This window comes from Charadrius vociferus, unplaced genomic scaffold (assembly GCF_000708025.1).
Source record: "Charadrius vociferus isolate BGI_N301 unplaced genomic scaffold, ASM70802v2 scaffold163, whole genome shotgun sequence".
Taxonomy (NCBI): Eukaryota; Metazoa; Chordata; class Aves; order Charadriiformes; family Charadriidae; genus Charadrius; species Charadrius vociferus.
Genome location: NW_009648332.1, coordinates 15581247 through 15608891, shown reverse-complemented (window position 1 = coordinate 15608891; position 27645 = coordinate 15581247). Strand labels below are relative to the sequence as shown.

Here is a 27645-nt window from a genome sequence, read left to right as displayed (position 1 = left end):
ACTTCTACAGAAACGTTATCGTGTTAATAACTGAAACAACATCCAGAGCAGGTGTGTAAGATGTCCTGAGTGCTGAGAATTTGCAGTCACCTCTGTGTTTCAAGTAAGCCTGCACACAGCTGAAATACCTCTGCCAAAATGTGTGAACAAATCTTAACAGAGACATAATTTGAGACTAATGATCACTTTATGTCAACAGTGCTTTTGCTAAGCACACGGGATGAGCGGAGTTATCTGTGAGGTGGGGTGTCTGGTGCCCACTGGCACTGAAATGGGCATCCTGTAGGAAAAGACTATCAAAATACTGAAGTGTTCTGGTTGCCACAATTAACAATTGTTAATTAATGTTCAGTTTAAAATTTTGGACTTGGAAGATCCAAAAAACTAACATGGGAGACGGGAGTTGTCATCTTGTTTTATATTACATTGTGGAATTAACTTGTGAAACAGTGTTGTCCATTTAAAGGATAGTTTATGAAGGAGAGATGTTTCTTTTCCACATTTGGGAATGTTCTTTTTAACTTCTGTCCCAAAAAATCTCATATTATAGAGAGCGCTGTAATATTGGGCTTGCTTACTGTCGGCTGGAGACAACCTCCTGGAAGATGCATTAAATAAGATGGAGAAATGCAATCCAAATTATCCTTGGAAATGTTTACAGTTGTCTGTCCAAAAATTAACAAAAACTTACTAAGGTGATTGAACAGACTCCTTACACATAAAATTCTGGCTCATAACACTTGCAGCTTACCACCATCCTGAAATGTTACATGAATTATTCCAAGATGGAATCAATTACAGGGGTAGGAAATAAATGTCTTCCTTTTTGGACTGCATTAATCTATTGACCTGATGTAGTTTTTTGTTGATATGTAATAAGAACTAAAAATCTGCTATTAGCTACAGAAAAAATAAATCTTGATGTGTATATGCTGCATGCATCTTCAAGCAGTTCAGAAGTGGCAAATGTAAGTGCTGCAACAGGGTTCCATCAATGAGCTCTTGTATTTGCCTGGTAAGTGTTCTAGAGTTTGCTGTAGGTCTTTCAGCCTCTAACCACTATTCCCTCAGTTCGCTTCTACATCTGCTGTTTGTTTTAGTATTGCCGCTTTGGCAGATTTGTCTTAAGAATTCCTTTCTCTGCACAGTAACTTCACTCTTGACTATGCAGCTCCCTGTTCACCAGGGCCGGCCATTCCACTGCTGGGGTCTGTGTCAGTAGGTAGGGCGATGCCAGTGGGTGCACGCCTTGAATTTCGTACCCACTAATGGTTGTATTCCGTGCTTGTGTTATCTGAGCTGCCTTGGAAGAGCCTACCAGTTATTGACCCATGGTTCACTTAGCCTTCTGCTGATGTAGTGATACTATCCTGGATGAAAAATCTAAGCTGTTTTGGATTATAACATGTAGTTGTGTCTGAACTAGACCGTAAGTGCCTTTGGATTACAGGCGTGTACTGTGTTTTGTATGGTAGCAATGCAAGTCGATACGTAGTGTGAATACGTTGAGATCTCTTTTAAGGGGAGAGTGTTATGTATCTCAAATTTTCTGTACATTTCAAGGCTATTTCTCTTGGCATTACTTATGCTAATATAACTTTATTTCTTACAGTAGTTTTATTGTTATAACGCTGAATAAATTTTGGATATTACTTCTCAAAGAAGGTAAATGCAGCATTGTAACTTCCTTTGATTATTTTCAGACTCTAGCCCAGCAATGTTTGTATAAACTGAAATCTAAAAAATTTGGAATCTCCTGCTGGCACCAAGTAGAAAACGTGTTTCTTAATGATACTTCACATAAAAAACCCAAACACCTCCACCCTACCCCGCAAAAAAAACCCCTACCCTCAACCCATAAACAAAACCCCCTCTGAATATATAGCTTTTCTTAACTGTAGAGTTGCAAAGTTTGTCAGCTGTTTGGACATGAGGGAGCTGCAGTTGCCTCTTGTGTGAGTGAAATACCATGTGTTCCATGCACTTCAGTTCTTGCTGTATTTTTTTTAAATTCCCTTTTGAATCTAGGCATTGTACTCAATGGATGTAACAATCTGTTACTAGTGATCCCACATAAGGCAAAGGATCAAGCTACTTTACAAATGTCTTCATTAAAGATGATGTCAGGGCATATTTTGAACCTAGGACAATGAATCCAGTGCTGTTTCACAGGAAATTTATTTTTTGATTCTACTTGATGAACTAGGCTGAATCTGTGGTGGTTGAACTGCTCAGTTAGTGCACCAGTCTCATAGTCAGTTCTATCGTTAAACTTCCAGATGAGCGAGATTGTGTCATATGGCTGATATTAGTAAGAATAGTTATATTGTCATTATCATGTCTTTGTGTTTAAACTGAAAGGTCTTCATTTGTAGCATTCATACTTCATGAGGTCAGAGATAATTGAAATATATCAAGGAGATTCAAAATAAGTCAATTTTTTCTCCTTTCTGATAAGAAGAAAATTAAAACAGTTCCTCAGAAATCCCTGCCTGGAAGGCCAAACTTGAGAGTATATGTTGAATTAACAGCTAGAAGACTCAGATTGTTACCTGCAATCTGTGCTACTTGTAAGACTTCATTTGAGTTTTCAGTTTTATTGATGGCCTTCTATATTCTTGATGTACCCCTGGTTTAGTTATTCTTTCAGTTTTAATGTACATCCTAAGTAAGAACTGTTAAGACATAATGGCTTGAAAGCTGGTGAGTTTTCGCTTTGTCTTTTGAATTCCAATAGTAACTTTTTGGCTATTGGTTGAGAGTGTGAGAACCTAATTGTTGCCTTCAACTTGCACTGTCTTTGAAAAGGTGGGACTTACAGTGAAGTACAATCTAAAGGCTGGAGCTGTCTCTGATCTTCAGAGGTAGTGGCACTCAAGAAGAGAAGTAGCTTTCCATGGTAGAGAATGGTTTAGGAACTGAGAAGTTGTTTGCCTCCCACAGAGACCTGCTGAGGGCTCAACAACCTGACTACAGTATTGAAAATACTTAAGAATTTGAAATGTGTGAGGTATACTTAAGCTAAATCCTGTAACTTGAGGAGATTAATTCTTGTCCCAAAGCATGGGTTTAATGTGTCTGCAAGTAAGCACTGTTGAATTTTGAGGCTGGGCAACTTCTACATGCATAATATGTTCTTCTGGAGAATAGGAGGTGTGGGGTAACGGCTATGTACTGTCCAATCTTTTCAAAGTATAAGGACGCCTATAGCTCATAGAAGTTGTATAGAAAGCATGTAAGCTATTTCCTGGGACAAAAAATGCAGGACCTACCTCTTACTAACTTATACTAGAGAATTTGGATGGGGCTTTGAGCAACCTGGTCTAGTGGAAGGTGTCCCTGCCATGGCAGGGGGATTGTAACTAGATGATCTTTAATGTCCCTTCCAACCTAAACCCTTATGCAAGTCTATTAATTTATCGGTTCAAAAATAGTATTGCTTATTGCATAGATATGCAAAGTTGAGAATCTATTTAAGAATAGGTATTTATGTATGAGATTGGTGATGCTACAGTCTGTGCTGTTACTGTATATAATAAATTCCACTGTTGCTTTAAGCAAATGGTGCCCCTGTGTGGTCTTTGCTCTTCTTTTACTCAGGTTTAAAAGCACCACACAAAAGAATATTTAAGACAGTAAAATATCTTCTAATTAGGAACTCAGACTAAGTGCTTCACTTTTAAACAGTAAATAGTAGCTTTTACTTGTATTACATCGGAGATGGGGGCAACATTCCTGTTTCCCTAGTCTGAAGATTGTTAGCTACTAGTTTTGGGCCATCTGCTGTTTACTTTTTTAAGAAATGTAATGCATGCTTCATACTATAAGGGCTACCCTTGGGACTGTGGGAAATACTGTGTTTCATTATGAATAGCTGTAAGGGTAAAATTTGCATGTGGTTTAAAAGTGCAGGAGTAATTATACTTTAATATATAATCTTGACTGTGCTTCAGAATATATTTTGGAATTATTGCTTGCTTTATCACAAACTTTGACGTAATCTTCAAAGTGTGATATTGTGTGCTTCATGTGGGTAATTCTGCATCCTTCTCATGAGCAAAACTTTCTTCCTCAATTCATCCTATCTTCAACTAATGTAAATTGTAGTTTATTCTTAAGTGCTAATATACCTTTTTTCCCAGATATCTTAGAAAACAGAATAGCAAGATAAAGCTCTTGCCTTTCATCACAGATTTCTCTTTGAGGATCAGATTTTGCTGTCTGGTTTCTTAGAGTCTGATAAGATTTTATTTATTTATTTTTAAACTGAAGCAGAGGTAAAAATACTGGTGGAGCTGGATGGCCTGGTCAGGAATGTCTTCATCCTCTTTATAGTAGCACCAATACTTTCAAAAGGATCAGGAATGCTACCTAACTTGAAACCTATCAGGTCCTTATTTTTGAAGGATAAGATATTCAGCCCAGTAGGACAATTTTAAAGGTGTGTCAAGTTAAATAGTTTCCTCAAAGTAAGGAACCTGTAATCTCTAGTGACATCAAAACCTTGCTTTAGCACCACAGAGATCGGTATTAATCTCGTGCTACATAAGAAGCCAGAAACTGTATACTGAATGTAGTGCCCGAGGGTCAAAGATGAACGATTTCAGCCCTTCCAGGCTTGATAATGCATACATTTTTTTATACTGTCCATATTTTTAGTATGATTAAGGCACTATGGTATTTTTAGCATTTGATTTTTATTTCTTTATTTTTTTTTATAGTGTAAAACATTAATGTCCTTTTTCTGAGGCGGTATTTTTGAAAGTCAGTTTGTCCTGTTTTGCTAGGGAAATCTGAAGTTCATTTGCTATTGCAGTGAAGATTATAGATTGAAATTATGATAATTTATAATAGTAGGTGTAATTTTGCTGTTTGTTCTTTATTCCAATTTTGATGTTTCTCAGTGAAAGGTGCTGTCTTTGATACACCTTAAACTGAATCTATTTACCTAATGACACCTCATAGTGGGAATACTTGGTAGGTGGGCAAACTGTTGTAAACATGGATCTGATAAAGTAACCTCTCTGCAACAGTCTCTGGAAGGAATGTTTGGGGTCTTCTGTTTTGAGGGCTGTTGGACTGATTTCTTTAAAATTTTTGTGGAAAATGGTACTGGTTTTCTGTTTGATACTATTTTGTGTCCTAAATAAAAAACAAACAAAAAAACCCACAAAACAAACAAAAAAAGCCTTTATGGGAGAAGGGAAAGTAAAATGCTGTCAGGGCAGGTAACTTTTAGGGACTGTGAGAACATAGTGATTATCAAATGCGTAAACAATCTGCTTGTGAATTGATTAAATGACCTTCAAGAATCCTTGGGGAAAGGCAGAGGAATTCACATAAACTGTAGTACATTGTTTCTGTTATTCCATGTAGCACAAAAAAAGGGTTAAACAAACTGTCTAGTAGATAATAAATCCTGTTACAGAAACCACAACATTTGAGGTTGTTGACTAATAGTCTGAAGTGGAATTTTAACATTAATCACTTCAAGAATCCACTGAAGTGTTATACACTTGTAATATCTGAAGAATAATTCTGTACCTTATTAAAATATGACCTTTTTTGTACTTTGTAGCTTTATTCAAACTTGATCCACAAGGAACTAACTCAATGCTTTAAATGTATTAGCCTGTAATAATGTTGTTCATCGTCTTGCTGAACCAAATAAGGTATTAAAAGGTGAATTCTGACAATTTTCTGCTTTGGACGTTATTGTTCCCATAGCAGAACTAGCAGAATTGGCCTTGTGAGCCACAGTAGCAGGGAAGCCAGGACTAAACCAGGCCAGGGCAACTGGAAAGAGTAACTTCTGAAGGTGCTCCTGCAGAAATTACAGGTTTTTCTTCCCCACCAATAGCTGAATTGATGGTACAGTTCTGTAACCGTTGAAAAATCTACAAGATGCATCTAAAATTGTTCTTTTCTTATTACAAAGCTTGTTATGTTTAGGGCTCTGTTTTAAACCATGCTTAGTGTATTTCCACAGCAGCTTAGAGAAGAAACTTAAGCGTGAGCTGCTGTGATCTCACCACTTCTTGGCACTGGCAGTAGTTCACTGGTGTCTGCATAGCAAGCCACTTCTGGGGACAGATCTGCCTGAAAACTAGTCTTAGGAAAAAAGGAACTAGTTTTCAGCCAGATCAGTTCCACGAACTGACTGACTGTAAGGTTGTACTGAGTACTAGCAAAAGAGGGAGAAGGTGGCTGGCAAAGGAACAAGTGGCCAGAGGTTAAAATGGAACAAGACTGAAGGTCTAGGTGGAGTTGGTGTGGAACACTGCTCTGGCATGACAGCATACACTGCTAAACCCGGTATCAACTCTTTCATCTCCTGCATTGAATGGTGAGTTTGACAGGGGTATATGAAAGCAAGGGGGCAGGGAGGGGAGAGAACAGCAAGCAGAAAATGCCCCTTATAGATGGCAAATTAAGCAGCCTTCTTAGCTGTGAGCTTTTGGCGTATTTGGATTTGACAGTCATCTTTTAAACTTGCCTTGCTAAAACCTTCTTCTTATATGTAAAGACATGTGCTTCCGGTCTTTCTGACCTGGAAATTCCATAGTACACCCTTCCACATATCTCCAAGTAGGAGTCACTTCTAAATATTAGTTCTGTCAATCTGAAATTAAAACTGTTCTTTGACAAATGTGGAATAGTCTTTCAAGCTAAGAGTTGTAAAGGATGTATACAAGGATAAGAACAGAGTAAATGCTTCCTTAAATTTTTTTTAACAAGTGAAATTATTGTTAAGAACCTAAAGCCAATAGTAGTGATGATTTTTTTTTTTAAACAGCTTCTGATGCTTTTTTTTATGGCAAAACTTGAAGGAAAAAAATAAGCAGGCCTGTAAACTGCTTCTCCTAGTAGAGCTCTAGGACCACAGTAAGCCAGAGACCTCCTGGTCATTTTCCCATGCTTCCCTTACTTTCACACTATCCTTTCTTCCTGGTCTCTCTTATGAGCAGAAAGTGCTGAGATCACTGGATGTGAGTGCTATTCCTGTCCAGTGCTAGATTCCTCAAACTTGAAGTTCTGCAAAGAAAGCAGAAGTTTTATGTACCACGGAGAATTATGTCCATGAAACAACTACTGAAACATGAATGAAGGCAAATCCACAACAATCTGACAAAAAGAAGTTTACAGTCAAAGTTTGTGGGAGACACCTATAGGTGCAGACCATGTTTTTCCCCAGGAATGTTACGCTTAAGCCAGGAGAGAGAACTTTCCACCTGTCTTGCCATTCCACTCTGGATCACTCTACAACCTGTTTTGCCCAAGCTTCTTGTTTCCTATGAGTACACCAGCTTGCAGGCTTTTGTTAGGGAGTCTTGGGACTTTCAGACGCTGTGACCATAGCCAGAGGAGCTGGGCATTTCTTCTGCCTTTTCTTTTGCTTTGCACGTTTGCAATATTAGAAGCACTGCATAGTTAATCTGCAGTCATGGAACAATTCTGCTTTTCCCAGTACTCTGAACAAGCAGAGGAAAAAACCCAACCTCCTTTGGAAGTTCAGTTCAAGCAAAGCTGTGTTCTTCATAGTCAAAGTGTAAGCTGCTGGTTAAATGCAGGTTGCTAGTGCTGGATAGTAAATGCTGTTTCTTCAGTTTCAGGGAAGATTGAAGTTAAATAATAACTTAGTGGACCAGCAGATAAGTTTGTGGCTGATAGTACTACCCCTCCCCCAGTTGCATACTCCGCATTCCTTCAGAACAAATGTTCACTTGTTGCTATAGTGTCTAAGATTGGGGGTGGGGGTGGGGGGTCTTGGAGGCCTGTGAGTGTTTAAAATGTAAAATCAACCCTTATGTGCAGTCCGGATATTTTTGTTGACTTAAATAATTAGCATATCTGTCTTTAGGAAAACTCTGAACTGTTTATAAGAGGGCACAGGCATTTTCCATTTTTATGTTGCTCTTGAAGTACAAAAAACGTACTACAAGGCAAAACTCCATTCTTCTTCCTTCTTGCATTTCTGATGTACAAAAGAATCTCAATACGCTTAAAGAGCCTTAGCTACTTAGTTAATTAGAATTACCTTCCCTTTCCATCACAGCAGCTAGACTAATGAAACTGAAATTACAAAATTAGAAAGATGAAAGGTGAGTATCGAGAAAGAGGATGAATAATCAGATTTTCTTTTTGAATGTAAATGTAAAGTTAGGTCTTTCAACAACAAAAATTCTTCTCATATAGTTTGCACTTAAGCAGGGGAACATTTTCGACACAAAAACTTATATCTCAAAGAACTCTACCCCAACACCTGGAAGATAAGATTTTATCCATAAAGACTTGTGTTCTTACCAACAATTCCTGTGTACAGATAGGAGCTTTTGTGTTTAAAAACAAAAACACCTTGCCCTAAAGTAGTTTCCTGCTCTTGGCAGAATGTGTTATAGTGTATCTACAAAAATATTCCATATTCTCATTTGTCTGATGCATCAATTTATCAAAGTTGAAACATAAAACAAGAACATCAGTACATGTAACTTTTGTATGCCTAACAGTATAGTGTTATGAGTTGTGACTGTCTGTCATTTTAATGATCTTGACTTCATGCAGATTTTATAGACTAAATCATTCCTTTTCTAACAGTTTCAGCGGGAGTGTTTGTTCTTTCTATTTATGTAGCTAGAACACAGAACTGAAGCTGACTTGTTTCTTAATTCCAAGCAAGTGTTTGTCTCATCTGGCAGTTGCAGTGATTTGGTTACATTAGATCTAATGTCGTATTAATGGATTGGAGTTAGAACTGCATGGCAGGGTAGGAGATCTGCTGCAGAGCTTGGGCCTCAATCTTCATAAGTATCTGTTGCCCTTTTTTAAGGAAAGTAGGGATTCTATTCCTTTGTCTCTCTAACATGCCCCTTTTTATAGAAGGTTGGAGTGACTCAGGTGAGGCTGTAGGAAATAGTTATGTTTGGGTTAAACTTTCATCTTAATGACATTAATTACAGAAAAGTGTAACTGGAAAACATAGGACTTGGTTTTTTTTGTAGCGGCTGTGACTTAGCTGAATAAAGGAGTTTTCCTTTTTACCATTTTTCACCTTGCTTACTGTTTGAAGGTACTTTCTTGGGTTAATTTTTTAAAAATATGTAGGGATTCCTATTTGCCAATTCTGGTTATCTTTGTTTTGCAGGCTCTGTAAACTTAAGATGAAGGTTGGTTTATAAAACTTACCTCTTCAGAGTTGTGTTTTGTGTCATGACTAAACCACTTCACATATTTGAGCAAGTTCAGTTACTGCTTAAATCTGAAGTGGCAATGAAAGTCCCATTATTGTTTAAATTTCAAATGGCAATAAAAATATATCTAATGCATGGAGCAGTGAAAAGCTTTTAAAGGAACTTACAGGACAGGGTTAGGGCACTTGTTTACATAGTCCTTTTGCTTGTGAAGCAGCATTTAAAATCACTCTGGTCACTTTGGTCTAGAAGGATGATCAGGGAATGAATACTGGGACTTTGGTCTCTCAACTTCTTGCATGTCTGTATGTGAAATAACATACAGACTTTTTATTTTTTAATGTAAATGAGTATTGGACAATGTATGGGAGAAATAATAATGCTCAAGATTCAAATTGTGATGACTTAAGTAGTTGTAAAAAGCTATTGTAATAATATAGCATGTTCCCTTTTTCAAATGTGTTGATTCTCTGTGCTGTGTTTAACATGGGTTCGGGGCCCACAGGTGAGTGCTGCAGCAGTTCATTGCATTTTGAAAAGTTCTGTTGGTACTACTTATGTATGAGACATAGAATGACCATGGTATTATGTATAAGGCTATGCATACTTTGAATGCTAAAGGGAGGCTCTTGTTTTGGCAAGAATAAAGTGTTTCTTCTAACTCTTGCGATGTCTTAATCCTTTTCTAGTTTTAGTAATCTACAAGATTTGAAGACCTGGTGAGGAAGTTTCAGCTAAGATGCATTGAAAATAATGTTGTCTTTGATTAAAGTGAATTGCAGGATTGTAGATCAATAAGTGGTAGTAAGTATATTTGTAGGGTGGAGATAAAGCACGATTGTGCCCTCTCTCTCACCCCATGCCTTCTTAACAAGAGGTTTTGACATCTCTAGGATTTTGGGCCAAATTTTGGGTTTGTAGTACAGGATTTCCAAAGGATGCTCTTCTCTGAGCATTGTATTGAAATCATTCCAGTTCATGCAGGTGTGATCAGTTTAGGGCTCTGTGTTGTGAACAAATTTTAGCATCTCAGTTGATGTTCTGCTTTTGGACTACAACATTTTCTTAGCTTTATTTGTAAGATCAGATGTTGCTGAAATAGTTATGGACAGGGAATTCCTGAAGCATTAGCTTAAAGGCTGCTCAGTGTTCACAAATTCCTATTGCTGTTTTAGTGTTGATGGTGATATGAATGGATTCTTTAGTAGGATGCTTAAGTTATTTTGTGATTTTGGTTTGGTGGTGTTTTTTTTTTTTTATGCATTGATTGCACATGGGGTACTTTGTTCTAGATGCTACCACAACTATGGAACTAAGAAGTCTGTCCAGAAGTTCTTTGATGCTAATAAGTGGGGGGAAAAAAATGTTTACTGGAATCACTAGTGTGGAGATGCAGAGAAACAGAATAGTACTTGTCAACAAAATGGGCTGTGGTCTCAGCACACAAGTAGGTTGACTACTACCAGCAGAAGAGCAGTTGAAAGAGACAGCTTTTTGGAGGGATAGTCGTGTGTTTTGTGCTTCATTTAGTAAGGTGCAAATTGTCTATGTGAAAGCTTAGTAGCATACTTGAATGGTGATAGTTGAGTGAAGACACTTTGAAGGGCCTTGAGAAAGTGACCATGATAATTAGTTTATACCAGTGGTGAAGAAGGGGAAACTGACAGTAGGATTAAGATTGCAGAGTGGTCAAATTAAGTGCTCTCTGATATTCATGTTTAAGACCTTGCATTAAGAACAAGCAAACAAATTCAGCAAGGATGGAGAACTCTTTCTAGCTGTAGCTGTCTTTGGCTGATGACTAGACATGAGATTTTAGAGAACGTGGCTGAAAACTTAATTTGGAAAGAAAGCAATAGGTCTGGAGCCTGTAAATAAATTGGATTCTTAGTAACAACAGAGACTTGTTATACAACATTAAATGCTGCATGCTATTGGATGAAAAACTAAATTAATGGGGCTACTCTTAAAATATGTAGTTGACCAAGTTCTGCTTGTTTCTATTGTAATTTTCATATTCTGTAGCTTTTACTGGCCTGCACATCCTTTGGTTATTTTTTTTAATTTAGCATTGACTAGCTGGAATGACAACTTCAGTGGTACTAGGGAGAAACAGCTGTGTAAATCCAGAACCGTAAAGCAAACAGATTCAGTGGTTTGTCTTTTTCACCCTTCTATTGCAAGGTATTTGTAAAGAAATACTACTCAATTAAAAATGCATAGTGAGCTTTGCAGTGCGCTACTGTTGTCTTTTGGGGCATGCAAGTGCCAGTGTGACATGGGTTACCGCTATAATGACAGTGTTGTTGTATTTTCTCTTCACATGAAATCATCAAAGATGTTCTGGTGTGAAATATCTGATAGCAAAATGTCATGTTGCAGAGGGGATTGACTGTTCCTGAATCTGGGAAGTGTGTAGATTTTGAAAGTATTTCCCCTTGAGCATTCAAGTGGCTCATCATTCTCTTGTCACCTGTGCAAGTTATATAGTCATGCTTTAATCTCTTGGGTGGTTGTTCAGCAGGACTTCCAATAATTAATCCTTTGTTTATCAGTTTTCTAGACAACTAAAGGTACTAGCTGCTACTGTAGTGATTTGAATCCCACTTAAAATATAAGTTGATTTTGTATAAGCTTTTTCTTCTAATCAACACAACAGAAATGGAGTGCTATTACATCCTATAGCAGTCTGTAATGGTGTTTAAAAGATCCTTTAAAAGAAATGCACAAAGCAATGCACCTCTTGTTAAACACCATATAATCTCATAATCCTGGCTTTGTGTGGTCTTTTGAAAACTAGGTGGGCTGGCAGGAATAAAACAGCTTCTTCACTCAATCAGTGACTTAGGCTAAAAGTGGAAGGAGCAGCCATGTAGAACAAATAGTATTTTTAGACTAAAAGTAAAATGAGTTAAAGGTTAAGTATTTTTTTACGATCTCTTGATGTGGGTTAGCAAAGGTTAAATTTATTTTCTTTTGAGTGAATAAAACAAACATTCATACTACTACTTCTCTGTGCCAGCTTGATATGGTAAGATCAACTTTCTGGGTATAGTATTTCCTTTTCCGACTTGTTCTTTTTTTCGGAAATTTGTACTGTGAAAGTTGAGTATTACTTCATATGTTTTCAGAACATGAACCAATATGCAAGGAACATAGTTGCTTAAAGCATAGAAGTTTTCTCATTTTATTTTAACGGTATCTTTGGCTACTGTTCAGTCCAGGGACTACTTTACTAAGTTTTAGTGAAATGCCATTGAATAAGAAATAAATAGCATACTACTAAAAGTATAGTTGCCAATCCTGATGGATATGACTTTCTAGTGAAATGTGACTGATCAGGCTTATTGCACATATACTCATTGTAAAGAACGTAGTTTTACATCCACTTGACAATTTACAGTTCTAACTTAAAATGTGTTCTGAAAGTGCTGAAGCATTATCATCACCTAGTTTTATTCTTAAAATCCTAGAAGACTTAGGGAAATTATATGAACAGTGTTTAAAATGGCCATGTAGTGTGTTCATTCTCATTTGTCAGAAACAGGTAAATAAGGAAACTCCAGCAATATTCATTACTGGTTTCTGGTCTTTAAATTTTGGGTTAATAAAAGATTAATGTATTCTAAAGATTAAACTGCATGGCTGAACACATCTAGGTTAGTTGACTGGAATCTCAAGGCTAGTAGAATACAAAAGTTGAAGGAATGTGGCATACAGCATATTGAAATAGATTAATGAAAAGCTGCATTGTGGTAGTTTTTTTCCGAAAGACTTCCCCACATACACAAATGGGGAGTTCATCTATGAATTTAAATGTGAAATGAATGTGAAGTAACAGCTGTTCTGCTGATGTCAGTTAGCAAACTAACATAATGAAAATATTTAACTGCGTTCAGTGTAGGCAGAATTATAAGATTTTGATTACTGTAATGTATTTTGCATGTACAGCATCTATCTGCTTGACTTTCTGAAAAGATTTTTTTAAAGACATCTTCATTTTTACAACTTTCCTTTAATTTCTAAAAACGGATCTATTCTTGGTTTACCCTATTTGCATAGGCAAGAAGGACTTCTTACATAAGCTTTGAGTTTTTAGAAGTACAGAACTGGTCCATAATTAAAACAGGGTAGGAATGGTAGCCCAGTTTAACAACAAACAAAACCCACCACAGCTAACAGTAACATCACGGAGGCTAGTCAACATGGTTAATGGTCAAATCTAAATGGATAGACCGATATATTTTGGGCAGTCCATGACAGCAGATGATAAATCTGAAAGGGCTGGTTGGGTATTTGTGGTACACAACAAAAGTTCATCATACTAGAGAACTTACCTGGAAGGCTGAACTAACAGGGTAGTTTTTTGTCTTATCCAAGAGCAATTTTTCTGCAAAAATTGTAAACCTGCACTTTTACCCCTTTTATTTCAAAAAGTCAAGAGAGAACTTCCACCCTTAAAGTACAAAAAAACCCCTGTAAATACCAGTTGCTTTATAATTTTAACCTAAATTTTTACAACCTAATTTTAAAGTCAGATTTAATAGTTTAACAGAAAATAGGCAACTGACTTGCCAAATGTTGAATCCTTTTTTATATTATAAAAAATACTTTGGATATAATAAATGAAATCAAACATTGCTACTTTCAATATACTATAAGCTATTTGTAGGAAATTTCCATGCATTCTCACTGGATTGGATCTGTATATTAAAAACTCCCAAACTTTAGTGCTTTTATGTCAAATGTAAGGGTTTGGGTTCCTATATTTATGCCTTTCTTTTCCTTATTCCTTGTCAAATTTAACATTTCCTTAGACTTTCTTCATTGAATAGGTTGCTTGACTGTTTATTTCTATAAATTGTCACTTTTGCTGCAATATAATGTGATTAAAATATTGGTTGCAGGGGATTCTGGAGCATATGTTGCCAAAGACTGTATGAATTTGGTGTAGTGTCTTTTAATGATGCCATGACAACAAGGGTTGCCATGATACTGATTAACAAAAAAGCTAAGACTGGCTAGCTTGCTATTTTGAAAGCTTCAAGTACAAAGTTTCTTGACATAGCGGTGGGTAGGTAGCTTCTAATTCTGCATCATAGCACAGGGTTGAAATGTGATGACTTCACTAGTGCCTTTGGCAGCTTCCAGCCTTGTTACAGATTTTACAAGGATAAATTCTTCAAGTTTTATTCCTTACCTCTTCAGCACGTTTGTACAGTCAAATAAAGGGAGAAATACAATAGCTAAGACTGCTGTTTTCTCATCATTCCTCAATTGTGACAACCAACAAATAACATATCTACACCACCACGAAAGGAAAAAAAATTTGTTCATTTTATATCTGTACAATTGACGAAAATCATGTCTGGCCTATATGTTTATCGCCTTACAAAAGCTTCCTTAAGACTAGACAGCAGTGACATAGCTCAACTTTACTACAGTCAAACCAAGGTGTAAAACATGCTTTCACCATGTTTGATTAGTTCTTGTGTTTTGAGTGTGATAGTGACCTCTGTCATATCAAACAAATAGGGCAAGCTGTTAGTCATGTTAGAATGGGGCTGATAGGTGGAGGAGGGCAAAAATAAAACGATGGATTAATCTAGGACTGTTTCCCAAACTGCAGATATAGGAATTAGGTGATTCCACACAGTTCATTGTTGTATGATTGTTTTGCCTACTCTGTGATGCTCACTGGGAAGTCTCATAGTCTGGATCAGGTTCAGAACTGAGTGCTGACCGTTTCGTAGTACACAATACGGACACCGATGAAGGTTATAGCAACGTGATTTTAGTTTCAAGTTGTTTTACATTGGATCAGCTTCATTGCAATGCTGATTCTTTTTTTTTCTTTTTTTTTTTTCCCCCTGACTAGGTGGCATAACTAGTGATACCACGTGATCCTTTTGTGTAACATAATGGAAACAGGATGTAATTCACCTTAATGCCAAAACTGAGATTACTAGTAAATAAGAGGTGACAGTCTTTTAGCCAAGATGTTGCTCTTGCAGATTGAAATGTTGGTTACTCAAACTTATTTCTTCTGAATCCTTTCAAGACGGGAAGCGATGAAGAACTGACTGTTCACGTTCCATAAGGTGAAACTTTAATAAAAGGCTCTGGATCCAGATATTCAGATACTGGGGAAATTGCTTCCCAGTTGATGTGCTTGTTCTCGTCACCACCCTGCAAGACTATTCTGTCTGGCTTCTCCCTTTCTTCTGAAGGACATTGGGATTTATGCAGAAAATGTGAAGTGGTACTTAAAACCAGAATTGAGGCTCCTGTATTTCAGTGGAAGTAAAAGTGGAGCTGAAGTACACACTCCTCAGCTGATCCCAGGAAAGCAGCAATTTACAAAGGGGATTCTCAAAACGGGGACTAGACATAGAGAGGGTGGTGGTTCGTTTCTGCCACTGGCTGTGGCCCAGCAGCTTTGTACACAACTGTCTTAAGTGTTCTTATCCAGTTGCATTTATTCATTGTCTTAAACTAGTGGTAACATCCATAGAGTGAGTGAGTTAGTTCATGGTAGACATTTACCAAAGACAAGGCATTTAATCATGTTCATGAGAGCAGATGAATAAGCTATTTGTGCAAAAATACAAGTTGCCTTGTTTATAGTAAGATTTTCACATCAAGAGAAATGAGGTTATATATATTCCCCCCCACAAAGTCAAAAGACTGGTCTATGTATATAAACTTGTGGCTGTAGAGACTATGCATGGCAGGTTGTTCCACACTGATACAACGTTTCACTGTATGTAACATTCTTGAAAGCTGTTGAATGCGTGAAGGAAATAATCACATCTTTCTACTTGTAAAAAGCTTCTTATGAAAAGCAGGACCTTATTAGGTGAATTAGAATGTTTGTGCTGAAAGTCTCGTATGTAATCTGACCAAGAATTTTTCATGGTTGTGGTACTTTTCAGTTGGTTTATCTACTTCAATGCCCTATCTTTCCTTCTCATCAGTGTGACCAACTTCAGTTCTAAACAAACTTTAAGCCACAGCAAAACACTAGTTCTATTAGTGGTTCCCCTTCTCTCGTGACTGGTGGAAATTAGGTAGTAGAGGGAGAGTCTGCTGTTAGAAAGCGTTGATGTTCTAGGTGGCGAAGTAGTAAGAGGAATGATATGTGCATCTTCTGTATGGGTCTGAACAGCAGTGTAGGATATGCGATGGTCATGGAGGGGAAAAAATGTATGTTAGTTTGTATTTAAACTTGTCCTGGCAAACATTTGTTGAAATAAACAGCTTCAGAAATGTTTTGGCCAACAATAAATCAGATCAGACAAAAGAATACCAGCCAACTGACACAGCAGTGCCTTTCCCGACTGCATGTATTGTGACCAGCCCTGACTTGGCAGGGAGGGTGACTGACGCTGACAAGCTTGATGAGCAAATGTTTTTTTGTTTTGCATGAACAGAATCTGTAGCTGTAAGGCTATTATTGCTTGCTAATATTTGCTAAACAAAGGCTTCCTGTTGAGAAATACCTAAAATTAGAAAATAGGTAGCTTATGCTGTTTTTACATTAAAGATAGATGAGTGGTTATAAAATGTGGTGACCAAAACCATCAAGGAGTGGGATGCAAATGACAACAGTGTGCTACTGAGATGGCTTGGCTAGCACTGACAGGCTTCCCAGCTGCTTTATTATATCATTCTTGTGCATTAGGTTTGTCAGCTTTGAATATGTGCTTTCTTACCCTATTCTTCTTTCTCCAGTTTTCTTAAAGAGTGTGGTTTCATGTGGTTGCCTTTACATTTTGGAAGACCTTGTTTTCAGCTAATGTAAACAACAGTTTAAACCCCCATGAAATAAGATTTGCAGATAGGCTACTAAGCTCTCTCCAGCCTTTTTCTTCTTTCTTTTTTTCCCTGCTCTAAGAGCTCTCTTTTTTCTTTCTGAGGTAGAGGGTTGACTGATTCTTCCAGGAGACTGTAGACACCTAAGCAAACAGCTGGACTCACGTGCTCAGAGAGGTCTTCTGCTGCATGATCACCAGCAGCTGGAGTCCTCTGGTCATAAGTACTAACTAGTCTTCTATGGTATTGCAATTTGTGTTATTAAGCTCGACAAAGATTTTAAACTTGATATAGCATCCATTGGTGGAGGAATTTCCTGCTTAACTGTATGTAGATAAATGAATGTGTACAGTGAGACAAGAGACAGAAGAAAAATTGAAAGTAAATATTATTTTTTATGACTGCTTAAGTCAAATTGAATTGCTCCGGGAACTTGTTGGAGACACATTTCTTCATGCATTCTTTTCACTGTAAACAGTATTTATTTGCTCTACCGTTGTTTTGGTCTCTTAGCCATTTTCAGACTCAGTATTAAAACTGTGTTTCTATTAATCTGGCATATTTAGATCGCTTTACTACCTGAGGTTTATAAATCTGTCCTGAACAGGAAATCTCTGTTTTAGTGTCTGTTTGGTGAATATCAGTGGCCGAATGCAGTGTAGTTGCGGTTCCTGATGGCTTCTGCCCCCACCCCTCCCCAAGCACCACTTGTGTCACAGACCTTTTGTCTTCTGGAGGCACAGAAACAATGTTTCAGATATTTTGTAAACAAATAATACCGTGATGGAACACAAAGAAGTCTCTTGGGTGTAGCCAGACCTTTGCTTTTGAGAGTACAAATAACTAATCTCATGCTTGACTGCATTATTTTAGTGATAGTGTTCTCCTGGATGGTATGATAAACATCTAATTCAACTCAGCAGTTGTTTTCAACTTGCATTTCCCTTTGAAGCTTACTGCTTCTGTTTCAGACTTGAAGGGGCTTGTGTCTCAAGTTTTTTCTCTTTTTGTCTTCTCCCCCTCCCACTTACTTTGCTTTTTTCCCCCAGCTCTGTTGGCCTGGTAAGGTATTATCAAATCTTAATAGTAAGAAACTACATCTCTGTGCCAGAAGACAGGGACGCCTTCATCTTGGCTAGGCAAGACATATGGTTCTGGTCAAATGATGCATTTGTGCAGACCATCTCTAGTCATTTGACCACAATATTCATGCCGTTCATGTGAGGACTGCATATATTCTGGCAAGACAGACAGCAGATGGGGAAGGTTTGTTGCCTATAGCCTTCAAATGCCTCCATAAAAGCCTGTCTGTCCCAGTCCTGTCAATATAAATCACTAGTCCCAATGAAGGATTATGGAATATTTTTTTGCCTCTGGAGGTTTGTAAGAAGAGGTGAGACACTACCTCCAAAGACTACCTCCTCCTTAAGTATTTAAAAACTTAAATCTACACACTAGATGTTTGTTAATGAACTAATTGGAATTACCTTTAACTAGCTAATCATATTTCCTGAAAATAACGTTACTATAATTTTCAGATAGACTTTCTGTGTTGCCTGATCTGCTTTGGGTTTGTGGGCATCAGTACAGCTCTGCTGTCTTGCCTTTTCCCCATTGCCTTTCCTTGGAGCTGCCTGATACTCCCAACAGCATTTATTCTTGCATTGATGGAGTACAATTGAGGCTTTGATGGATTAGAGCCCAAAGGGACAATTAAAACTATCTGGTTTCATTTTGACAGCTATAGAATTTCTCCAAGTGTTAGAAGGTGGCAATGGCCATGCTGGCTCAGACTAAAGCTGTGTCTAACCCAGTGTCTGAGCTCCAGTGACTGCTAAAAGTGAACAGCTAGAGAAAAGTAGAAATGCTAAGATGGACATAGCCTCTAAACTCTTTCTGTTTAGGGAAGTTCTTGAGCTGTTCCAGGTTACATTTTTTGTTTTAGGACAAAACTTAGTAGTTCAGTAGCCTAAAGAATGGAGTAGTTGAGTTGAAAGAGGTTGTGGAGGCAGGTTCAAAAAGAATTAAATGAATTCAAAGACAGCAGGTCTGTAAGCAGTTACTAAAGTGCATAGGAACAACTGTGGTGCAGCAGTTGTGGATGCTGGGGGACTGGACTGCAGGAAGCAGCCAGTCTTGTCTAGTCTCCTAAGCAGCATCACCCAGTGCTGTGTAAGGCATGGGCTAGCAGGACATATGCAGGGCCTGACCTGGTGAAGCGTTTATTGTCTCATTAGTAACCCACAGGATAACTTGGAAGAGCTAGTCCTGTCTCTCCTTGTTTCCATGTAAACTACTTGTGTCAATGCTGTGTTTTGGCAAGAAATTCCACAGGTCACCCTTTTCTCTTTTGAATCTGCCTCCTGCTTGCTCTGTTTAATCATCTGAAGTGCGTAATATTTAATATAACTGAAAGACATTGGCAAGCGATTGATTCTACCCACTATTTTCATGCCTTTCATGATGTTCTATATTATTTCATATCCTCTATAAATCATCTCTTATCCAAGGTCCCAGCTTCCACTATTGTCACTTGCATGGAAACTGCTTCAAGCCTGGATTGCTTTCCCCATTAAGTTCTAAACTCTGAGCTAATATAGTATGCCTTTAGATCAATGTGTGTTTGTCACAAACTAGCTCTGTTACTAATGTGTATGAACTGAATCATAGCCGCATATAGTAGCAGCCTCTGTGACCTTTTTTCCCTTTGCTGTGAGTCCTCAGTTAAAAACCATTGTGTATGCATGTAAATGACAATAAAGCCACAACTATGTATCTTTAATAAATTACATAAAGCTTTCTTAATTTACTGCTGTGCAAGATGGGTTTTCCTAGACTTCTGTGTGTCCTGTTGAGGATACAGAGCTTCCTACTCCCCTCCAGCAGGAAAAAACACGCTAAGGGCCAGTGAATGGTAGATAAAGTTTTTGCCTTAGTCCACTTCCTGAGTCAAGGTTTTTCCTTTGACCATGTATAAGCTAGTCTGAGTTGAAAGAAATCTCCTGATATTTGACAGCTGGGGAGGTAAAACCTGAAGCACAGTGGTCTGTAGAAGACTTGCTTTTGCACTTGATCCAATTGCATGTAATTTGTATGGAGTCCCCAGACCTACCCACCTGACAGTAGTGATATACTGTACTGATGTGTCATGTTGTACTTTGTTGATTCCTCAGAAAAATGTAGGTGCCTCTAGCCTAAATATAACCAGAACAAAATGGCTGAGATTTGAAACTGCTCTCTGAGTAACTCTGGATCAATTTGCACTGTACTGTAATTGTCTGTACTGACCTGTTTGTAATCATGGCCATAGACAACACAGAATTGCCGTTCCTTTTTGCTCGGTGGGGAAGTGAGTCAGCTTGTATTAGATCCTCTTTTTCTTTTTCATAAGCTAGACTTTCCTGAATTTGAAAGCTTTTTACCACAACTTGCAACGCAGCACTTTAGTGCATGTGAAACTTTAATTCTATGCACCAGCACCTCTTCTGTAACAGAACGGAAGAGCTTGTGGTTTAACCTGTGCCATGTATGCAACAAGAACTTTTTTTTAAAAAAAATAAGGTGGATTGGGGGAGGATTTAGGGTTGCATAGCAAGAGGCATATGTTGTAAAAATCATCACCCTATATGTGTGCTTGTTTGAGAATTTTTCTGATTAGGCCTAATTCCACAAAATAATTTAGGCGTTCAGCTTCTTTACCAAGACTGACATGCTCAAAGACAGACCTTTGTAGATCTAGTTTTATATACTAGAGTTGCTTAAAATTTGACTGACACTGAAGTTGGAAGCTAGACAACATTTGCCAAAAATCTTTGTTTAATTCTATGAATGTACAGAAATGGTGTTGAATTTGTATCAGGTGTCAGGTGAAGAAATATTTAATGAGCAATCCAAATCTGCTTTTGTTGATACTCCTTTTTGAATATATGTAATTATGAAAATGGTGGTTGATGAAATGACATAAGAAAAGGAGGATGGTTTAATTCAGAAACCTCAGGGTATTGGTATAGGCCCCATCCTTTTTTTTTTTTTTTTAAATGTACTTGTTTGATTTTTTGGGGAGAAATGAATTTCTATGTAAATGACATGCAATATTGCAACTAAACTGTTGGCAAATCCTAGTGTAACTCTTTTTAACAATTGCTTTGTTCTAAGCAGGCCCAGTTTCCATGTGGCCTAGATTTCAGTGCAGCTGAATACCATCAAAGTGGTTTCTAATGTGATTGGGAATTAATTCACTGTTTTAATGTAGTTTCTCCTTTACTTTTTTTCAGAAAATCAAGACGGCCTGCATCAGGTAGTACATGAACGCCTGGGGGAATTGCTACGTGTTTTAAAAGCAGTGATAAATAAACATCAGACTCTAAACTCGGTTGATATTCTTAGTGCTGCGGGAACAGTTATTGCAAAAGTAAAAGGTAAGGTATTACTACCCTTGATGTTTTTGGAAAATTGTAATTAGTGACTTGATTGACTCTGGCTTGGAATTATAGATAGGATTTTATGTATACAGAAGAAACAGTGTTTTTTTGATAGTAATATGTTAACACTTGTTTAAAAATATCTCCTCTAAGTGAAAAGAAATATTAAATAGCTTGTTCTCCTGTTGATGTAATAAAATTCTGCTTGTAGGAAGCTAGCTGCAAACCCACACCGAATTCCAAAAGCGTAAGCTTTTGATCTTGAGCTTTTCTTCCCCTGCGTATCACAGAATGATAAACCTTGCATTTATCCACTTAGAGATTTGACAAAAATCTTTGCTTAATTCTATGAATTTGTAGGGATGGTGTTGTATTTATATTATGTGAATAAATATGTAAATGAGCAATCCAAATCTGAATGGCCTAACACTTATTTATATATTCCACAAAGAGATCATAAGCATGGTAAAGGTGTCAACAGCAACAAAAAAGCTTTGCAGGCATTTATGTTAATACTTTCTATTTCTGACCTTAGCTGCTGCAATCTTGTACGTGTCAGACGAATGCACATGGTGAAGCACGCACTTAATCCAGCCCTGTGAACGACAGCTCTTTCATCTCTGTGTAGCCTTTGACTGCAGCTCTCCCTACTCTGGACTAAGTCCAGTATATTACTGTGGAACCAGTACAGTTTCTTCCATGTGGCTTGGAGAACGTTTTTATTAAGGTTAAGTCTCCACCTCTTGCCTGTGTTAAGTCATGTGGAACATCTTCCTTCAGAGACGCATAATACAGTTTTTCTCCTTGTTCTAGGGTTTTTCCCCTTATCTTAGTCTGAACATACACTACTGACTCAATAAAGTAGGAATATCAGTTAAAATGCTAATGTGTTTAGTTGCCTGGTTCTTGTATCTCAGAATCTTCCAAGATTCTTATAGATTCTTGCTATTGATATATAGTTTTGGTAGTTTGTTTGATCTTGGCAGGTACTAGCCAGCCCACTTTGCACTTTCTTCGTGCTACATGCAGTTTCCTATAGATTTGTCCCTGGAATTTGACATAATCACAGGATTGTAACTCTGCAACTTCTGAACTTGCTTTAGAATTGTACTTAACAGTAGAAATGCAGAGGGTATCCCTGAGAGGTTGCCCTTTGACTTGTTAATCTCGGGAAGAGTTAAGTACGCATGTACAATGATAATCAGATATTTACCCATGAGAACAGGTGAATTGTTGAGTGAATGCAATTCAAATCCACCTTAGACGAGCTGTTTCCTTGCTTAAGTTCTATAATAAGGTTACTGTGTGTCTTCCACTTCCCCCCCCCCTAATTTCAGTGGATACAGAAAAATGTTCAACTGCTTTCTTTTGCATACAGTCAGTTCTCCTCAATGTATCTAAATAAATTACATCAACCTTTGCTAAATCATGTTTCCAAAAATTATTGCAATAATACTTACCCTCTCTGGACTACATAGTTTATCAAGGTTCTTCTTAAATATGCAATGCCCCAAATTGATTGCTGTCTAGACTGTCCAAGTTTATTATTGCAGAATAAACCAGTAGAATTACTTTTCTTGTCTCACGTGGTAACATTGTTGATTGATTCCATAATTATGTTGGCTGTTTTGTCAATTTTTGTGTTCAATTTAATGTCCATAAGTCCAAGGTCACTGTCTGTAATTCTAGGGCTGAACTGGTTTTCCAGATCTAGACTTATGTGTTCTTCCTCCTATCCTTCTGAAGCAGAGAATTAAGCACATTGTTGAGTTACGTAATCCATTCGTCCAGAGTATTTGCAGTCTTCTGAATTTGATGCCGTACATGGCTTTTTTTTCTCCTTTTGGTGCACGCTGTTCCATTATACACTTTCAATAGCACTGAACCCTGGGTAGTTTGCATTGGTGTTTCATACGTTTTCTTATATGCATCTGTTTCTGCTGCTTTGATGAGTAGCTGTTCTTTGAATAGTTATTTTAGGATTCGTTCATTTCTCTTGATAGTGAGCAGAAGAAATAACTCTAGTACTAAGTCTTTTTTGCCAATACACTTATTCAAAAATACTTCTTAGCTTTTTCCCCCAGGACAGATTTTAGTTCATATAGTTAATATGTTTGCACTAACTACCAAAATTTTGCTTGTACTGTAGTGTTTACTCACTGTTAATATATTGAATTCATGAGGAGCTGCAGTCACGGAGGGACTGCGTTATTTTCTATATGGAAAGAAAAACTACTGTTAGGAAAGCACTGTACGTGTAGTATAATTACAGAATTTTGAAAGTAACTCCACTCTTTATTGTTGTAAGAATTCCGCTTGAAACAAAAGCAGTACAGTCACATCTTCCAGTTTTCTGTCAAATGTGTTCAAGTGGGTCAAGTTGTAAGACCGTACTTTAGGTACATCTGAAAAGTCTGTGTTCAGCCATAGCTCACTTGAAGTATTTTAAATATGACCTTTTATGATGAGAAACCTCTCAAACAAAAAAGGCATGAAAGGAGTTGATTTGTTATGGTAACAGTTTTTGTCCTTGAGCTGGAACTGAGCTTTGACTTTTTTCTACCTCTTGGTTACATTACTCTGAATAATTTTCTCATTGACAATGGTTTGACAGTATTGAAAATCTACCTTTAGGACTCCTGCAGCAGGATCCAAAGTACAGTGATGATGTGGTGCACAGTGCTGATCTGATACAGATGTGTTCTTCCAGCTTGAATAAGTAGATAAAAAAAAGTTTTCTGATTAAATAAAAGATAATGGCATATGAATGCTGTTCATAGCATTCTCACTCATTTCTCATTAAGTTACTCATCTGTCTCCTAAGCAGCATACATTCTGGACTTGGAACAGAGTGGCTGCCATAAAACGACTGGTGGTTCTTTGACTAAAGCAAATAGACTTGCTCTATGGTGAATTGTGTGATCCAGCACCGTGTGACCTGGCCTTGCAGTGTTCTCAAGTTAATTACAAGGAAAGGGAGGTCCAGGTCACACTAAAAAAAGTGATCTGGATCGTTCATGCTTCAATATTTGTAGCCTTTGACACAAACAAGCATTTTGATATGAAGACTTTAGCGTAGCACCTATTGCTGGTTGCTCAGTGATGTATTGTATTCCTTGTGTGTCTGGAGATGGAAACCGAGTTACAGGGCTTCAGCTCTTTCAGACTGGTACTTCGGTCCTACTTCTCTGAGAACAGTAAAATCTTGGCTGTATGAAAACAGCCTACCTCCCCCCAGCATAACCTGTGGTAAATGTGAAGGCAGTTTGTCTTAGCACCTGTTTGATTTTTACAGCTGTTTTTTGTGTGAGGGTCATACTGCTTCTGTGTCTGTATTTGAACTGAAGTGTATGACTGCTGGAACTGAGGAAGCTGCATTAAAAACACAGTACGTTGTGGTAAATTGTAAGCATATCAGACCTCGAGTTTTTGCTTACAGTGGCCTGTCAGTAACACATGCATTTGCAGGTTTTCAGCTGTGGTTATTTCACTAGAAGTAATGTAACTTTTGAATAAACAGGAAGCTACAAGAATGTGAGGAGCTGGTAGGACAGAACTGGTATCCTTTTTCCTCTGTCTTCCCAGGCTGTGTTAATGTGACATTATGAAAGAAGTTCATCTGACTCATCTGTTTCTTGTCATTGGAGGACAGAACTATAAAAAGATGTGGAAGCACTCTGTATCTGTAGTCAGATTTATGACTAGGAAGATGATTAACCTGGCATGGAAAATTTCTGATGTTTATTTAGGAGAGGATGAAATAGAAACAAGCTGGGATTTACATGTGATTCCCCCCCCCTTAGAAATAGAAGCATAACTGGTTTATGTTCTAGAAAGACCTTTTTGAATCTTTGCATAATGCCTGGGTTTCAAATCTAGTTTGTATTTGGAACTTTAAATAGGGGCAAATGGTTATTTTAACAAATTATTGCCTTTGCTCTTAATGAAATCAGTTACAGTAACTTTGGAACCAGTGACTGTCAGTGACTCTGCCTTGTGAAGTATTCTCCTAAGTATGACAAGTTGCACTGTGATTTAAACGTAATGTCCAGTGTAGACAGACCTCCCCACCCCCTTTAAAGTACTGCATGTGGGAATATTTTTGAATGCTAGCAAAAATCAGAGTGCTTATTCCCCTCCTTCAAGCTTCTCGGCCATCTCTCAGGACCTTCAGTGGGAATGAGATGAATGTGCTTGTAGTTCTGCTTCAGATGTCTAATGTTTTTCCTTTTGGATAGATTGAAGGAAAAACTAGCTATAGCATGTATCTTCATCTTGCTACAGAGAATGATGTTTGGCAGAACATATAATGTCAGACTCTTACAATTTTAGACTGAGGTTGCTGAAAAATGTAGGGGGGGGGATTTGATTGGTTATATCTTGGACATGACATGGTTCACTGGGACTCTTTGCTTGTACTCTACTACTTATGCATGCTTACTCGAGTGCTTAATAAAGAGTGCCTTTTCAATGATATCTTGCTTGATCTGGAAGAACTGGGACTTAGTGAAGCATCTTGCCTGGAACCTGTTTAGACTACTATTTCTGGAAGTCACTTCCCAGTCTGGCACGCTATCATACTCATGTACTCATGGTTGTTAGTTTCCCACTCAGTCACTTTAAATGGTTGATGGCCCCAGAGTACATGGTTCTCCTGATCCCATGCTGAATTCAAGTTTGTACTGTTCTTTTCCTCTAAATTGCACCTTTTGACTTAACTGAATCACTAGAATGAATGCAGATTCCTGGTAAAGCTGAAAATTGCCCTTGTCTTGTAGAAATTCCCTTTTTAGGTATGGGGATTTTTTTCCTAATAGTTCTGCATCAAAGTTAAATACCTCTAGCAAGGTGAAGTAACTTCAATTTTGTTGGCATATATGTGATAGAAATTCAGAGCAAAATTTATTATGGAAGGAGTAGGAAACAGTTCCTCAAACTTGACTTGTTGGCATCCAGCTAAAGTTGGGGAGGCTGCCAGACTTGGTAGTAAGTACAGGCTGGTGAAATTACATGGCACAGAGAACTAAAAGTAGAACTGTGGGGCCTGGACAGCCTGCTGATCCTCCCTAGCTGTGAGATCCTGAGAATACTCTCCTGCCTCTTTCTAGTCTGCATACTACTGCTCTTTACTCAAGTTCCTCCCCCCCTCCCCATTTTTTTACATGTTTTTTTTTTAAAGATGAGAGGTAATAACAAGAAGCATTACAAGTCTTTGTTTTGGAGGAGGGGGTGGTTTTTGGTCTTGGTTCGTTGTTGGTTTTTTGTTTGCTTGGGTGGTGATTTTGTTTTTGAAATAGTTGTGAGAGGTTCTTGAAAAAATTGTTGGGCGTTAAAGAGAAAATTGGTTACAAAGGTATTCAGTTCCACCAAGTCAACCATTTGCTTACTGCTTAGAAGTCAGCTAGTATCCCTGTATTCCTGTTTAAGAAAACTGGTGGTGGTGTTAACCATAGCTGTCTATTAGGTGTGAAGAAAATTGACCTGCAAAGAGTAAATTCTGCAAGCTGGTGTAGTTGAGCCTTGTCCAGGCTCAGCAGAGAGCTGGCAAGGTGGCTTTGCTGCTGCCAGTCCTGCATGTGTCTATGGGGAGGGGGAAGGAGGAAGCAAGCAGTCTCCTGCAGAGTCCCACATGGCTGTGTGCCCTGAGTTTCCTGGGCTGGGTTGTCTTAATTTGACTGGAAGGGAGCAAGAGAGCATCATGGAAGCTTGTGTGCTGTGCTGTGGTTGCTGTGAGCTGTCTAAGCATCATCTTTAAAAGCCCTGGTTGCACTTTGGTCTGTGCAGACCCAAGAGCTGTGACAGCCTCTTTGTGATTTCAGAAGCAGTGCTCAAATGTCCTCAGGTGCTGCCTCAGCTTCTGGGATTCTGGTTTCCAAAACTTCCATAGCTATTGCTGGTTCCCCAGTCTGTTCTGTGCTCGATTCATAAAGCTTTTAATGGTATTACCCAAGAGTTGAAACTTTTGTCAGTCCTGCAGCATTTTCATGAGGCTGCTAAACCCACCTCAGTTTGAAGATAGCTTTGCAAATATAGGTAAATCCACTTTAATGCAAGCTAGGCTTGCATTTCGGGTACTGGATTCTGGACTTTAATGTATTGCTATCATATGATTTTTTTTAAGTTTATTACGTGCCATCTGAAGTCTTACTTAAAAGCCTTGTGAAGTTGCATACTTGCTTTGAAATCTGTAGAACTATAGATAGATAGCTGTCATTTCCAGA

At 37.9% G+C, this 27645-nt stretch overlaps 1 protein-coding gene across 1 annotated transcript in view; it reads left to right on the top strand.

Moving 5' to 3' along the window:
• ARHGAP29 (Rho GTPase activating protein 29) overlaps positions 1-27645 on the top strand; it is a 51566-nt gene that overhangs the window by 962 nt on the left and 22959 nt on the right. The window contains exon 2 of the mRNA XM_009884750.1: positions 21278-21421. Coding sequence (XP_009883052.1) covers positions 21278-21421 — 144 coding nt within the window. The remainder of the gene's footprint in view (positions 1-21277; positions 21422-27645) is intronic.